The sequence below is a fragment of the Carettochelys insculpta genome, chromosome 6 (assembly GCF_033958435.1).
Source record: "Carettochelys insculpta isolate YL-2023 chromosome 6, ASM3395843v1, whole genome shotgun sequence".
Classification (NCBI taxonomy): domain Eukaryota; kingdom Metazoa; phylum Chordata; order Testudines; family Carettochelyidae; genus Carettochelys; species Carettochelys insculpta.
Window position 1 is genome coordinate 100,972,708 of NC_134142.1, and position 16,627 is coordinate 100,989,334.

The 16,627-nt window shown below is 42.5% G+C and overlaps 1 protein-coding gene across 6 annotated transcripts in view; it reads right to left on the reverse strand.

The window, feature by feature from the left end:
- Positions 1-16,627, reverse strand: part of NAV2 (neuron navigator 2) — a 359,017-nt gene that overhangs the window by 229,666 nt on the left and 112,724 nt on the right. For 5 of the 6 annotated variants that reach the window (XM_074997678.1, XM_074997676.1, XM_074997677.1 and 2 more), the window contains exon 3: positions 9,948-10,000. In XM_074997678.1, coding sequence (XP_074853779.1) covers positions 9,948-10,000 — 53 coding nt within the window. Of the gene's footprint in view, positions 1-9,947; positions 10,001-10,561; positions 10,612-16,627 lie in introns of those variants that run through there. The other variant, XM_074997681.1, reaches the window with a different exon arrangement.

Here is a 16,627-nt window from a genome sequence, read left to right on the forward strand (position 1 = left end):
GTTACCATAAGCTCAACTATTTTTCCCCTCTCAACCCCTCTCCCACTCAGCCTTTCAATGGTGTCTGAAATCAACAGCTCTACTTGCAATATCACATCCAGCCCTGATTTCTCTGAAGAAAAAGGACACTAATCATATATAGTGCTTGACTGTAATGTGAGCCTGAGTCCAAGCAACAGGTACCATGGCTGATTTTCCAGCCTAATGCACCCATTTGTTACCAAATAGCCATCCAGTGTTCCAAGAACATCAACAAAAGCCACATTTCCCGCACTACTTCTATCCTGGTCTTCACCTTGTGCCTGTCTGTTAAAAACAGGAAAAGTGATTGTACTTCAGCCAGCAAGACTGAGAGTGAAATTAACCCTTTCCTTTTCATCAAAGTGTGTTTAAAAAAAAAAAAAGACTCACATTCTGCCTCCAAAAGAAGCTGAGGTTTATGATAGGCTTTTATTAAATCTATTTTGCATAATTACACAGTTTCATTTTCAATATAACTGCTTGTTTGGATTTCTTGTTCTTTCTTGCAATGAATAAATGCTTTTGGATGTTTTCCAAAAAATCAAGTAAACCAAAGACTCTTCAGAAAAAAAATCCCAAACCTTTCTATCAATGTTTTCATGCTGGACAATGAAAGCACTCATACTATTTTAGATCTTCTGACTCTTAGGATCAATACAACAGACTCAGCCAAAGCCATTGAGTCCCAGTATCAGGCGTATCTGCAAATCTCTTATAAAAAGTTTTGCCCCCCTCTTTTTTTTTTGTGCTAAGGTACATGATATAAACAACTAAAATTATACTAATAGCACTAACTATAGAAACCATGACTTTTTAACACTAGACTTTATAAAGCTGAAGTTGAGTGAAACTGCTCACAAAGTCAACTTAGTGGGTCTGTATTAGATTGCCTGAGTTGACTGTGGCAGCAGTGCATTGTGGGCACCTATCCCACAGTTCCTGTAGCCTCTTTTCATTTTGGGATTCTGCGCCAGTGTCTTGTGGGGAAAAAGGTGGTTCTGGGTTTCTTGTCATCATCCCAAAACGCATTTCCCTCACTTCCCGCTTCCTTCTGAAAAGAAATGGATAAGGGACATTTTGCAACACTTTTATATTGACTGCCACCTGCCATTACAAAGAATAACATGGATCCCAAGATGCTTCAGTGTTTGGTGCAGTGTTTTTTGATGACTTTGCACTCTGCAATGCAGTATATTCTGAATGTAATGCCTATGGAGTATCAGCGAAGTGACACGGGAGGCACGGACGCACATGAAGATATGGAAAATAACACCGTGGAGTTGTTTGCAGCACTGGAGTCATTGCACAGTATGGAGCACAGGTTCTGGTCCTGCAAAACCAGCTCAGACTGGAGGGATCAGATTGTTTTGCAGTCATGGGAGTGAAGAGCTGCCTCCTACCCTGAAGCACAACCATACCATAATGAGACCTGTTTTCACAGTTGAGAAGCATGTGACAATTGCCTAAGAAGAGGATGTACATTGTGCAGAGCAAGGGGACTCTGCAAAGGTTCCACCTTAGTGCCATAGATGATAAGAAAGAACTGAGAGTCAGTTTGGCCTGCTCTGCCCTTTATAAGTTGGGTGGTGATGAAGGGTAGTGCCAAAATCTCCAGGGTTCAGGTGTGGCTCCGATGGACATTGTGGCCAAAAAGAACCTGTTCTGTGGTGCATGTAAACTTGAAGAATCCAAAAAGACAATCACCAAAAGAACCACAAACCTTGAAGTTACATATAATCAAACTGAAAATATCATGAGCTGAGATGCATGGAGAAAGCATGGAAATATGTGATCCTTGTGTCTGTACAGTACACTAAGTTTTTCAGCCCCATACAGGAACCCACGTACTGAAAGATTCTATCGATCTGTGATTTGAGTGTGTAAAATTAATTCAGAAATCAATCAAACACTGAAACAAAGAACAGTACTAGTCACATGAAACGTTTCCACTGGCTTTAGAATTCTTTCCCCTAGACAGAAACATGTTCTGTCCATATACTGCTTTGCGGTCACTTACTTTATATGCAAATTACCTAGTTTATTTTAAAAAAAAATCAATAATGTAGCATATATGGATTAATTTGAACAAGCAATGTTCATCATAGACCAAATCCCTAACTGGGCTAAAAGCTCCATTAATCTGCCAATCTAGCATCATGTTCTTTAACATTAAGGGGACAGAACAAGCATTTAGGCTCAATCCAGTGTAGGGGGCAGTTTGTAGTTACTCACTCCAGTGACAGCTCTGGTAAGAATACACCTGCCTCAAGAACACAGCTTTCTCTCTTACATGAGGGCAAGAGAGAAGGCGTGCACTGTGACAACCCATTACCAGACACAGCCTCACCATTATAGCTAGTCAACATGTGTGTGTTTGATTTGGACGGGGGCAGAAACCATAGTTCCACCTACTCTGTGCCCACATTTAGTTGCTGGAGTGGCAAAAGAGTGAATGTTTTGGGTGTACAATCCTGCCCTCTTTCCTGTGCTTGGACCCAGCAGCTAGGTCCTGCAGTGGGGAGTGTGGGATTGTATTCCTCCTCATCCTCCACTGTAGCTGCTAAACCAGGCCAAAGACACAGTTTAGCCCAAAATAAGCAAGTTAGATTAGGGGTTTATAAAAAAAAATAATCCCAGCCCAGAGAATAACTGCCCTGGACAAACATCACAGCAGCTTTGGAGTGACTATTTAAGACTATTTAATTACTTAAAATAACCAAATTAAACATACTTACACAGAGACAGTATATCAGCAGAAGCCTGAAATCAAAGGTCTACAGACACCTAATGGGGTGAAAGCTAATTTCTTTAGACTGGATAATCCTTTGTCAAAAGTATGACCCCCTTGGGATATCTGAGTGTGAAGAGCTTATAAATAGAGACATATTCAAATTGAGACAGAAGCCTAGGTGGCAACAGAAACAGTTGTATAAACAGTTTCAGCTTCCAAATCAGAAACCTGACACAGAATCTTTGTTACATTCCAGTTTAGCAAAAAGAGTTTCATGATGTACCTTGCTGTACATTATTTTCATCTGGATAAAGAAAATAGGGTTTCTGTTCTGAAAGTAAAGCCACTGTGTGGAATTCAGAAAGCAAGAGCTGAACTACATAAACATGAGCAGATATCTCTATGCTTGAAATCTACATTACTCCGCATCATCCCATTTAGAAAACCTACAAAGATTTCACCATAGCTGGGGCTCAGAAGGGGAATTAATTAATCCTGTAAGGGCAGATAAATTTATAGCTACCGTTTGATTGATTCCCTAGCCCCATGCTTTTAATTTTCTCTTATTTGCAAGAAAGTTTAAAAAGGGTTCTGTTCATTAAAGTAAAGGGAAAATAATGCTGAGGATCAAAGACAAGTAACGTATCATTAAGGATGTATCCTTAACTCATTCTGCAAATTTAGCCGGAACACAATTTCCACTCCTGTGAGCAAATTCAACTTTCATGCAAGCAAGTGAAACCACAATGTACTCAATAGTATTTGTTATGCATATAAAGGTCTCAGTAATAAGAAGTTTTACATAAGAGATACCTCATAGTATGTAGGCACTATAAGAGGAGTAAAGGATGGCCTCATCTCTGATGTCCTTTCTGTTTCTTCCTTGGTTTATGTCAAAATCTTAGTATGGTGTTAACCTTCAATTGCTATATGTAATTAATTCTGTTTCATTTTTCTGGTTCCATGAAATAATACATTTTCAAAATAAGCTAAGCAGCAACCACAGCATGGAATCATAGCCATTGAACTATGAGTCACTTGCAGTGGTGGGAAAAACCATAGTCTCATCGGCAACACATGAAATCTACCACCAGGAGCAAAGCACATATTTAGCATGCATTTGCTTATGCTTGGGTGGAAAACCATTCCAAAATATCCCTTTTCCATAGAGCAAGAGAAAGAAGCTCATGCAATTGCAGCTACACTTATTTTGGACAAAGGGCAAGAGAAAACATCCTGCGCACTTTCAAACTGAAAGCCGAGGGAGTGATTTTTAAGCCCCTAGTGTGATCAACAGAGAACGAGTCTACTTTTAAAAAGTGCAGTGTTAGACATTCCCATACTCATTATTTAGCCAGCTGTCTCCAGCTGTAGTGGAAGGAGTTAAGCTAGTGGCTGTCATAGTAATTCTGGCACTGCTCCAGGTAATACTTTCCCCTTCAGGCTAACATACAGCTGTGCTGAAAAATACCACACTAAAGCCAAAGGATGCCCATTTGTTACTATAGGAACACCAAACAGTGGTAACATTTAAACACAAGGTTATTGGGGAACAGAGTCAAGGTAATAATGTCTAACAAAAAACAAGACACAAAACTTGCCTGCATCAGATTTCTCAAGTCAGCCTTACAGAAGAATTATCTGAAAGCAAACACCTTTATTTAATCATTGAACTATGACTCTAAAAATCCTGTGCTTGGAATCTGTGGAGAAAAAATGCTTGTGATGCTTTTGATCTCTTTTGCACTGCTGGGTCTCTAAATTAACAGCACATTCTTAAGCAGCTGAACTCTTTCTTTGCTCTAAGGACTAGGCCCTCCCCCAAAGTGAGAGGTTTGTGGGAGAGCCCTCAGAAGATTTACTGCAACTACATTCACCTAGACAACAATAGAAGCATAAAAGTGTTTGGAAGCTTCAGTGGCTGCTTACTATTCAAAATAAAGATAGTGCAGAGGACAACTATGCAGCTTGGTGGAATTTTTCTCAGGGGTGTTAGAAAAAGTGCAGTTTCCACACCTGAAACCAGATTCAACCCTGGCACGACCAAGTGCAATGACTCTGAAGACAATGGAGCAATACCCAAGCAGAATCTGAATTTTGGTAAAATGGATCAGCAGTCTCAGCATCAGATGGGGAATGCCTAATGGCATTTAACAGTGATGACTGCCGTTAGCTGACAAACTCCAACGTGTATCTTCTGAAATTTCCCTATGCTGGTTAGATGGCAACTGGTGCTAACAATGAGACACTGCAGGGGGGAATTTTCAAGTCTCTAACTGTAGCAAAAATGACTATAAGAAATAAACTGGAAAGCAAGGTCCTAAAGAAGCTGATTTTGAAACCGATAAATCTGTAATTAAATATCTGGGTGTCAGTGCACAACAACACTTCGGCTATGTCTACACTTGTCCTCTTTCAAAAGAGGGATGCAAATGAAGGAAATCATAAATGCAAATGAAGCACTGATTTACACATCTCATGCTTCATTTGCATAATCTCTTTTTGAAAGAGATTCTTTCGAAAGAAAAAAGTAGTGTAGACATGGCTCTTTCGAAAATAAACCCAATTTTCAAAGGAACCCTTATTCCTAAAAGAAATTAAGAATAAGAGTTCTTTCAAAAACAGTGGTTTATTTTCAAAAGAGATAAGTAAATCAGTGCCTCATTTGCATTTGCATTTTCCTTCATTTGCATTCCTCTTTCGAAAGAGGAATGCAAGTGTAGATGTAGTCTTAGTGACCTTTACACACATAAGGTCAGATTCTCACCTGACGTAAGTAGCTGCAGATCCAATTATTTCAATAACATACACTTGTATACACCATGCATACATCCAAGACATTAATCATACTGCAGCTATTCCAAGATTCCACTGCAAGTTAAAGTCACTGTACTGATAATACGGGTCTGATTGTTACTCAAGGAGTTGCGACAATGATGTTAATAAGAAGCGTTACCCATACTGGACTGAAAATAGACTAACGCTGAGCAATATATAGCCAAACAAACAGTAGCAAAGGCTGAATTCCCTCTTTTATGCAGTTTGATAGGCTATCTGCATCACAGACAATATTTCAGGGCACTAAGGGCCAAACTGTTACAGGTGACTCTTTTTCACAGACAGATGCACAAGAATGATCACCACTAAAAATGACGACAACATATGACCACAGACACCTCATGGCTATCACAGCTATTTCCTATCCTAAATATCTGTGGAAATTGTGGTCTTGCTGCCATGGCTACATTGCTTCCTCCAGTATCTCCTCTGGAGTGTCCCACTGTTGCATCAGACTTAGTTTGGATAAATTAAACCCTCTCATCCTTCTCTCACCCCATTCTCCCTTCCTCACTATTAACAGTTCCTTTGTTCTCCTCCTCCTTGAAACTCATACGATACTGGGATTGTATTTGGTCATCCAGGCCCGTGTCAAATATTGTCATTACACTTCTCCCTCTCACATTTCTAAAATCTGTCTCTTCCTCTCTACCCATGCTGACAAAATCTTGGCTCACACTCCAGTTCCCTCTCATGCCAATCTCTGTAAGCACCCCTTCTCAGACTTCTCAGCCCCTTACCATGTGCCTCCTCTTCATTTTAACTGTTGAATAAAATAATCATCCTTTCCTGCTTCTCTGGTCATATCAGTCTCCTCCTTAAATCCCTTTACAGCGCCTCATCTCTTTAAAACTCCTGAGCCTGATGCTCAAGGCACAGCACAGTTCTACCCCTGCCTACATATCAGCACCTTCTTTCTACTTGCTTTCTACATTAATGCACCACTTATCCCCTCCTACGTACACTTCAGCCTTTTTATCATTGCTGCCTGTGCCCACAACATCCGCATTGTCCCGCTACACCAAACGTCCCCCCCGTCCACTTTCTAATCTCTATTTTTAAAACATCTCTTCACTTAACGTAGCTCTCCACCACTGCTCTCTAATTCCATGCAATCATGCTTCTTTTCTTTACTTCTTGTCTTATTCTCCAGTTTAATACTCATCTTTCAAGCTTCAGACAAAATATACACTTTGCATGTTCTTAAAGTTATGTGTCTTAAAGTCATCACATCTAGCTACGCTCTTTATTACAAAGTGCTATAATTTCCATAATTTCCTCCCATTCACAAGTAACTACAAGTATCTATAAGTAACTTTCAATAAGTAGAAAGATGGAACTATGGTACTGCAAGCTCTGGGGTGGATATTGAATCTTTAATATCAGCTGCTGGAAAACAGGGATGTTCATGGTTAACTGGTATCCTCATCCTAAATGATTGAGGCTTACCAGTTATGGCTAACTGGAGAAGAGGTGGAAACAGCCCTTGCCAATGGCAAGCAGGGGGATGCTTCAGGCCTGTGGGGCCAGCTGCAGGCACAGAGCATTGCAGCCCAGCCAGAGCAGCCTTTGTTCATGGCGGGCCCATTTCACCAGTTAACTGATTTAGTTGGATTTTACATCCCTACTAGACAGTGAAATAATAGATGAATATTTAAAAAAGACAACAGTTGCCTAGCTTCTGTAATGTATCTAGTGGACAGGTATGAAAAGGCATTTCATTGTATTTATCACGTAGTCCAGTTTCATAGTAAGCTGTGATGATGCCTTTTGCATGTAATTATACACAGCTGTGATGGAACAATAAGGTAAAAATCTAGGGGGGACTGTTTGTCCTCCTGTGAGGGCAGGGAGGACAAAAGGAACTTTGTAATGCCACCAGAACAAGGGCCAGGCACACTAACAGTCCTTGTGTTTTAGGGTGTGCAGAGATATCTCTCTCTCAGGCTGTGTCTACACTAGCCCAAAACTTCGAAATGGCCATGCAAATGGCCATTTTGAAGTTTACTAATGAAGCGCTGAAACACATATTCAGTGCCTCATTAGAATGCCTGCAGCCACGGCACTTCGAAATTGACATGGCTTGCAGCTGCGCGGCTCGTCCAGACGGGGCTCCTTTTCGAAAGTATCTTGGCAACTTCGAAATCCCCTTATTCCTATCTGCTGACAAAGTCGGTGTCATCAGAGGTGGGAATGACCCAAATGGGATAAATGGAGATGAAGCCATGGCCTCCAATGATCAAGGGATGCAGTCACTATGCAGAGACTCAGCAGCTGGCTGCATTGAATGGCATATGTGGACACAGCAGGCAAGGGAGCATGCCCAAAGATCCCACTGGGCTGCTGGCTGGGAACTGCCGAAGGTAAGCACCTCCCAGTCTGTGCCTGCCCATAGCATCTGACTACCTCCTACACCCCTCCCAAGTCGAAAGCCAAGCCCCTGTAACCCCTCCTGTACCTCTGTTCTTGGTCACAACCCCTCCCAGACCCTACACCCCCTTCTACACCTTACCCCCAGATGAGACTCCACTCCTGCACCCCAAACCTCTTCACAGACTCTGCACCCCTCCTGCATCCCAAACCTTTATCCCAAGCTACTATGTGCATCAAACCTCCATCCCAAACCACACACCCCCTCCATTAACGTCATAGAAAAGCGCACCTCTCAACAGCTCACTAAATTCTTGGAGTAGATCTTCATTAGAAATTATTGCCCGCACCTGTCTTAGAGAAAAAGCTCTGTTCACTGATCCAGTAAAAATGACTGCAAACATTTCACTCTCTGTGTTGTAATGTGTTATGTTCTTAGAGCACAGACAGTGACAAACATTAGCCTTTTAGTGTTAGGTTATGGACAACCCTATGGATATGCACATCAATACAAGGGAGAGCCATGATGATCTTCTGCTTCCATTGAGAAAGCACTGGAACTTTCAACACTGGCTACAGTGCTAAAGATCCTAAACCGAACGGGACAGGGCAGACACATCCTCCTGCACAGACCAGGACTGCAGGGTCAGTACTTTTGAGAAGGAAGAGAAAGGAGAATGTCCCCTTTTAGTGCGTTACACATCTCCTGCTCTAGCATGCACGTTGACAGTCATTATGCCCAAACCTGGCTTCTGAAACACCACTTGGTGTCCGCACTGGCTGCAACCCCAGAAGAGATACTTTAGTACTGAGAGAAAAAAGTGAGATGATCTAACTTTCAGTTACAATGTAATGGACTTTTTATGTAATTTGGTATCACTTCTAGCCCAGGAATGAAATTCAGTTCTTACAACACATTTGTGAAACCTTAAACTACAGAGATGTTGAAAGTTTCCGTGATGTATTTATACTCTAGACAGCTGCAGTGGCTACAGCAAGAATAGCAGCCAATCTCTACCAAGGAGTAAAAGTAGCAAAGATAAATCTGAAGAGATGTTTTTCTTTTTTAAGAAGTGGTTGCACTGTGAATACAAAGAAGATAACCTCAAGGAGGGGAAAAACGGAAGAGTAAAACACAAACAAGTTTCACGGTCTGTGGTAGAAAACTGCTGCCAAGCCCTTAATATCATCAGATGTAGACAAGTGGAACCCACAGTGAACAAAATTAAGAATTAAAACTACTTGGAAAATATGGTACAGAAGTAATACAAAAATAATCCTAAATTCAGTATTCAGCTGTAATTTAGAAATAATATTGTAACATGGATTCATAACATGGAATTCAGAATTAGTATAACACGGATTCTGTGTAAAAATACAGAACAAAGACCGCCATTTAAAATATAATAAGTTAAATAATCATCTTCTTACAGTACATTTTAAATTACCTTATTACTGCAAATATCCTCAAATATCTTGCCTATAATATTAACTGAACTGTTCCTAACAGGAAACATACTCTCATGTAATGCATGTGTTTAGTTCTGCTATTGTATCTGTTGGTGCTTGGTTTCAAAGATTAAATACAAACCACATAAAGAAGAACATTGTGCAGATAAAAACCCATCACAGTTAAAATGCATATTTTAATTTTTTTCATAACAACTTCCAAAGAAATATTTGCAAATTCCTTTCTATTTCAGCATGACCACCATTAATAGATTAACATTTTCTCTCTTCGGGAAAGGACCTAAAATATCTAGACGATCTTAACAGAGCCTATGAGACTTTAGCCCTTATACATTGTGCTAAGAGTCAGATCCAATCCTCCTCTTCAATAGGATGAGAAAGCGATCTAACATTGTTCTAACTGTTCAGATTTCCCCTTCTTCTGTACTGATGCAGGTATTCCACAATTCTCAGTAAAATTAACTGTCACACTTCATTAGGTACTGAGTAACGTGTGAACAGCTGCTTTATCACTTACCATTTGAGATCTGTTCTTTGGACAGCCATTGATGTCTTCAATCTTTTCATTTGCTGAAAAACAAATTTAAAAAAGTAATGCAACAAGTGTAGTGAGGACACATACCAGTTATTTCCAGAGTACTCATTACCAGCTAAATCAAGTGGCATAAACTGTAGTTGACCAGTCAAAGCAAATATGTGAAACATTGAGACCCATTCAGTGGCTGAATTTTTCTTGTGGGTCATTCATCCAGAGACAGCTGGAGCAAGGTCATCACCATTTCAAAAGGAGACAACTGTGCTGACATTTCTTAAAGTGACAGATAACTCCTTATACTACCAAATGCTTAAAAACTGGTTGATGCACTGCATCACGGATGTGGGCATGAGTGTACATACCCCACATGAGACTAAATTCTGTATCAACATTCCCTCAAATTCTATTTCAACAACCTTCAACCCCAGCAGCTACTTCTATAATCACAGCAACATTGAGATATTCCATTCCCCTCCATCCATAAACACACACAACTGAAGCTCATAGCTGAAAATATTCACTGCCCCCGAATTTGTCAATGGCTATTTTCACTGATAGTTTTCCCCACTAGCACCATTCTCTCCTGTTCCACTCACTGGCTTCAATTTCCAAAGCACTGTCCACACCACCCAGAGACTTCAGGTGACTTGGGAATAGCAGGTACACGGGACAGCTGCCAGAAGGGACGGCTCAGGAGTATACTGGCAGCTTGCTTAGCAGAGACTGAAGTGTCCCTTGGTGGCAGCCTGGCTGAAATTCAGTTCTTTCCATTCTGCTTCCCTGGAGAACAGTTGAATGTGACAGATTCAGCCTGGACTGGGGATACATGAGGGGCTGCCTGCATGACCTGTTTCGTCTGGCAGGTATCACCCAGCTAGTCATACATCTTGGCTCTCTTAATACTTGGCTGCAAGCTGGATTCCATCTCTGGCTTTCAGCCCCCCTGCTTCTGGGCTGGCAGCAAGGACTGTAACCCAATACTAAGGTGTCCATCTGTCCCATTTTTACTGGGATAGTCCCTTATTTAAGCTGTCTCACAGGTGTCCCAACTTTTTAAAGAAAATAGACAAACTGACCCATATTTTGCAAGGCTCCTGTTCCCTGGCACCCTGTGCCTTGGAGTCGCAGGGAGCAAATCCACTGGGTGGCTGCTCTGTTCTCCAGAGCTCTGCACCTTGTGGCAGCTGGACCTAACCAGGTTACTCACAGAATCACGGGCACTTTCTCATGCTCCTCGACTAACATCATATATGCCATCATGTGCCAACAATGCCCAGATGCTTTGTATATTGGACAGACTTCTAACTCCCTTAGACAAAGGGTCAACGGGCACAAAACAGACATCAAAACACTCCAGATCCACAAACCAGTTAGTCAACATTTTAATGGAATGGGGCATTCTGTCAATGACCTCAAGGTATGTGTGTTACTGAAAAGAAATTATCGCTCCTTTGCAGAAGGGGAAGCGGACGAACTGACATTTATATTCAAATTCGGAACATTAACACATGGTTTAAATCGTGATGTGAACTTTCTGAGTCACTATAGGGGCTCGTCTGCATACTCAACTTAATCTAATTCTTGATCTTCCCCCCCCACCCCTCCACTCTCTGATTTGCTCACCTTGATTATCTTTTTCTGATTTGTCCTCCTTGCTTACTGTTTTTGGTTCTCTGTGCCTTAAATATTGAGTCTGTTCTGGTCTGGCTATGGTCTGAAGAAGTGGGTCTGTCCCACAAAAGCTCACCTAATAAACTATTTTGCTAGTCTTTAAAGTGCTACTTGACTGCTTTTTGTTTTGATTCATTCTTAAGTAACTCGAAGAACAGACAGCACCTCATAAGCAACAGTGTTAATTGAGAGACCAGCCATGTGACAGAGGCAGCAGTTTGACAAAATAGGACATCTCTGTCCATAGTTTATGAAGACTACTGTGCTTGAAATATAGTAATATAACTGCTTTTAATAGAAAAAAAAATACCCCTAAGATACTAGGAACTCAGTGCTATTAAATAAATGGCTTTCTAAAAGTAGACTGTCTGATATTGCTCCTATTTAAGTCAATGACAAAGTTCTCACTGATTTCAATGGCATCAGATCCCAAATATGTATATCTCTGGATAAGATAGAATGTAATACAAACAGTACAAAGGAAAAGGATATTATAGAAAATGCAGCTGCAAAGCCAACACCAGTAAGTGGCCCCTCTTTGTAAGCGTAGAGTATACTTTTGAAAACTGAAGTGCTCCACTTAATGAGCATGGGAGTAGAAATGTGGCATCTTAACACAGACTTTGAATGTTGGAAATGAGAGAGATTTGTAAGTAATACAGGGTAATGCAAGGATATACCATGCAATCTTTCAAATTAGCTGCAGTTTGAGCAAACAATTTAATCCCTTCCAATACTCCAGTACAAGGACTTCAATTTCTGTTCCACCAGTGGCTACCTTTATAACTTTTGGAATATCACATTACATTCAGCTTCCAAAAGGCTGGACTCAATAAACAGAAGAAATTGGCAGACACCAAAAATACAGCCTCAGATAAATATCTACGGAAAAGTTCTCTCTCTTTTCCCTTGGAATTTTTCCCTGGGGTGTATCATTAAGAACCTCTTGTAGCTCCTCCTTCCCTACTACAGGTGAATCATAATTACCATGGAACTCCTACTTTCAGTAAATTGATCCATTTTTACATAACTCCATGATGGTTGTATTTAATTTCAACAACAACGACAATTAGTAGCCCAGAAAGGAGGAGGAAGAGGAGGAGGGAAAAGTTCATTTTGATTATGTTGGCAATTCCACTGATCTCTCAATTACAATTTCAACCGAAATAAAAAGCAAAAGTTTAATTGCCAGTTCAGTTTTGAAGTTCAGGGGCTCAGGTGTAGTTCTTCGCCATTTAGACTTTGTATCACTTTACAGACCCTTGATTTCAGAAGAGCAGACTTTGACTCCCTAAGAGACCGGATCAGCAGGATCCCTTGGGAAATGAAGATGAAGGGGAAAAGAGTTGAAGAGAACTGGAAGTATTTCACAGAAGTCTTACTGAAGGCACAGGAACAAACAATCCCGCTGCATAGTAAGAAATGCAAACATGGTAGGCAACCAGCTTGGCTTAACAGGGAAATCCTTAGTCAACTTAAATTCAAAAAGGATGCATACAAGAAATGGAAATGTGGACAGTTGACTAAGGAGGAGTATAAACATACGGCTGGAGAATGCCAGGCAGTAATCAGGAAAGCGAAAGCACAATTGGAACTGCAGCTGGCAAGGGATGTGAAGAGTAACAAGAAGGGTTTCTACAGGCATGTGAACAATAAACAGGTTATCAGAGAAGGTATGGGGCCATTACTGGATGAGGGAGGTAACCTAGTGACAGATGATGCAGGAATAGCTGAAGTACTCAATGCTTTTTTTGCCTCAGTCTTCACAGACAAAGTCAACTTCTCCTTGACGGTCCTAGACGATGCAGTATGGGAAGGTGGAGGGCAGCCATCTGGGGGGGAAGGAACAAGTTCTGAGCTATCTAGAAAAACTAGATGTGCACAAGTCCACGGGTCTGGATTTAATGCACCCCAGGGTCATTGCCGAACCTTTGGCCATTATCCTTGAAGACTCTTGGAGATTGGGAGAGATACCAGATGACTGGAAGAAGGCAAACATAGTGCCCATCTTTAAAAAAGGAAAGAAGGACAATCCAGGGAACTATAGACCCGTCAGCCTTACTCAATCCCTGGGAAAATAATGGAGGGAATCCTCAAGGAATCCATTTTGGAGCACTTGGAAGAGGGGAAAGTGATCAAAAGTAGCCAACATGGATTCACCAGGGGCTGGACAACGTCCTGGCTGGGATGACTTAGTGGGGGTTGATCCTGCTTGAAGCAGGGGGCTGGACTAGATGACCTCCTGAGGTCCCTTCCAGCCCTGTGATTCTGTGATTCTGACTGTATGCATGTTGTATACATGCACTGAGTACATTGGTTTTATTCACAATGTCAAAATCATCTGTGCCAACGTACATCTTAACTCTGTGATGCTGTGCCAGTGCAACACTATAACATCACACCTTTCAGCCTATCAATACCGTTAGTTTGCCAAGTGAAGAAAGGTCTAGCACTCTACGCAATGGCGTTTCACAATTCTGTACATCCTGCCCCCCATAAGACACATTTCCTGACCCACAGTTTGCAATCTGAAGTTCAGATTCTGCAGACAGTGACATATGTTAGAAGTTCCAGTGACTGTAGTGGGAATATGCATAGATATGAAGCTATACAGATGTGCAAATCTTTGACTCAAAATAACCTATCGTTTTGTTAATGAAGTTCCCAGCTGGATTGAGAATATTACGAAAAAAAAATGTTGCTGAGCAACACAAAATAATCACAGCACACCATTGCTAGTAAAAAAACCTGAAGTTTACATAGCAAGTCACCCAGGTGTCAAACGTATTGTTACCAGGTTTCAAATATTTTTAGAATTGCCTGTTGTCTCAAAACATAGATGCCAAGTTATAACAAATGTGAATGAAAGTTACCAAGGTATAAATTCCTACATGAGATTTCCTTTCTTGCCAGAAATACACATCTGTTTTTGAGTGACAGGAATGTACAGATAGAAAGAGAATATGCCGGACCTTGTAAACCTGAGTAATAATTCACTCTGATGGCCCTGCTATGTGCTGACAGTCTCCAAGGTGTTTACCATGCAAACAGATAATCTCACAAACAGGATGTTTCTTTGAATGTAATGGGGAGACAGTGTCTTGTTTCAGAAGGTGGAGAATATAACTGAGGGGAGCACTTTAGTCTTGCTACTAATGACAGGAGTAGGTAAATTGGTAGCAAATTTGAAGCTTGAAGGCAATTTGGATAAAAGTGATCGTGAAATGATAGACTTCACAACTCTAAGGTTACGTCTATACCGCAGGCTTTTGTCAACATAAGTTTGTGTTTGAAGATATCTTGCGACAAAACTTCTGTCGACAGATTGCGTCCAGGCACCAAGATGCATCGAAAGAGCAATTTGCTCTCCCAACAGAGGACGAACAGACAGACTGGCTGATCTCTTGGCAAAACAGCCACCCAGAACCACGTCAGCCATGCCTGCAGGTCACCAATTCCTTCCGAGAGCCAGTGTCAGAGCCCTGCAGGGCTGAATGCTTAACAGGACCCCTCCTGACAGCCATTGCCTGCCCCTGCTGTGGGCTCACCTACGCATGTGGAGGGACAGTAGAGCCCCCACTGTGCTTGCCCTGCATTTGCAGGTGACACAGCTGGTCCCTGGATGCCATGCAGCTGGAGCTGCCCCTGGGCTTGCAATGGCCCCACACAGACATGCTGCGGCTTGTGCTGAACTTTCTGGCAGCTGCCTTCTTGTTCCTCAGCAAGGTTGACCCCGAGATCATCTTCAGGATCATCTCCCTGGCTGCAGGAGATACACACTTGCAACTGCCCGCTATGGTGCACAGGCGGATCTGGAGGCACCACAGCAGGAGGGATGACCAGCAGTGGCTTCAGAATATCTGCATGTGCAAGTCCACCTCTTTGGAGCTCTGTGCCTGGCTCACTCCTACCCTTCGGAGACGCAACACCCAGCTGCAGCCTGTCATTCCCAGGGAGAAGAAGATTGCAATAGGTCTCTGGAAGCTCACGAGCCCCAACAGCAATCAGTCATGGGCAACCAGTCTGGCACGGGAAAGTCCACAGTCAGGGCCCACCTCATGGAGGTAACACACTCTCGGGCTGCAGTTCCTGAATGTGGGGGAGGGCCTCCGGCTGAAGGAGGACCCTCATGATGCAGGGTTGGGAGGTGGAGATGAGGAAGTGAAGGGTCGTGCCATCCCTCTCTCACACAGCCTTGCTGATGTGGGGGGGTCAGCCTCACCAGGGGGCCCAGACAGATCGGGGGAAGCAGATGGGAAGGGGTCGGGGATCCCCTGCAAGGGCCCAGGTACTCCCTCCCTCGATCCCTGTTGGGTGTGATCAGTCACCTCCCTCTGCAGGTCATGAAGGCCATCAACTCAATCCCTGCTGCAGAAGGTCATCTGTCTGAGAGATCCGGACCAGGTCATGGCCGGATTTGCTGCCTCGATGTTCCCAAACTGTGCTGGAGCAATCAATGAGACCCACCTCCTGATGTGCGCCACGGAGCATTGCGTGGTCAAGTTCATCAACAAAAAGGGCTACTTCTCCATGGGGTTGCAGGCCCTGGTCTACCACCATGGACAGTACATGGACATTTACATTGGGTGGTTGGGCAGGGCACATGACATCCACAAGTTCCACAAATCCAGCCTGTGCCAGAAACTGGACATGGGCACATTATTCTCCCGCCAAGAGCTGGCAGTCGGGGACATGCAGATACCAATGTGCATCATGGGGAACACGGTCTACCCCCTCAAGCCATGGCTGATAAAGCTGTGTCCTGGACTGTTGGACTCCAGCAGGGAACAATTCAATGAGCACCTGAAATGTGCCACGATGCAGGCTGAGTGTACCTTCAGCTACCTCAGGGTATGGTTCAGGTGCCTGCTGACCCACCTCAATGTGGGGGAACACAACATACCTATGATTGTGGGAGCTTGTTGTATACTGCACAACATTATGGAGGGCAAGAGGGAGGCCTGCCTCCCAGGTAGGGGGGCTTGGGATAA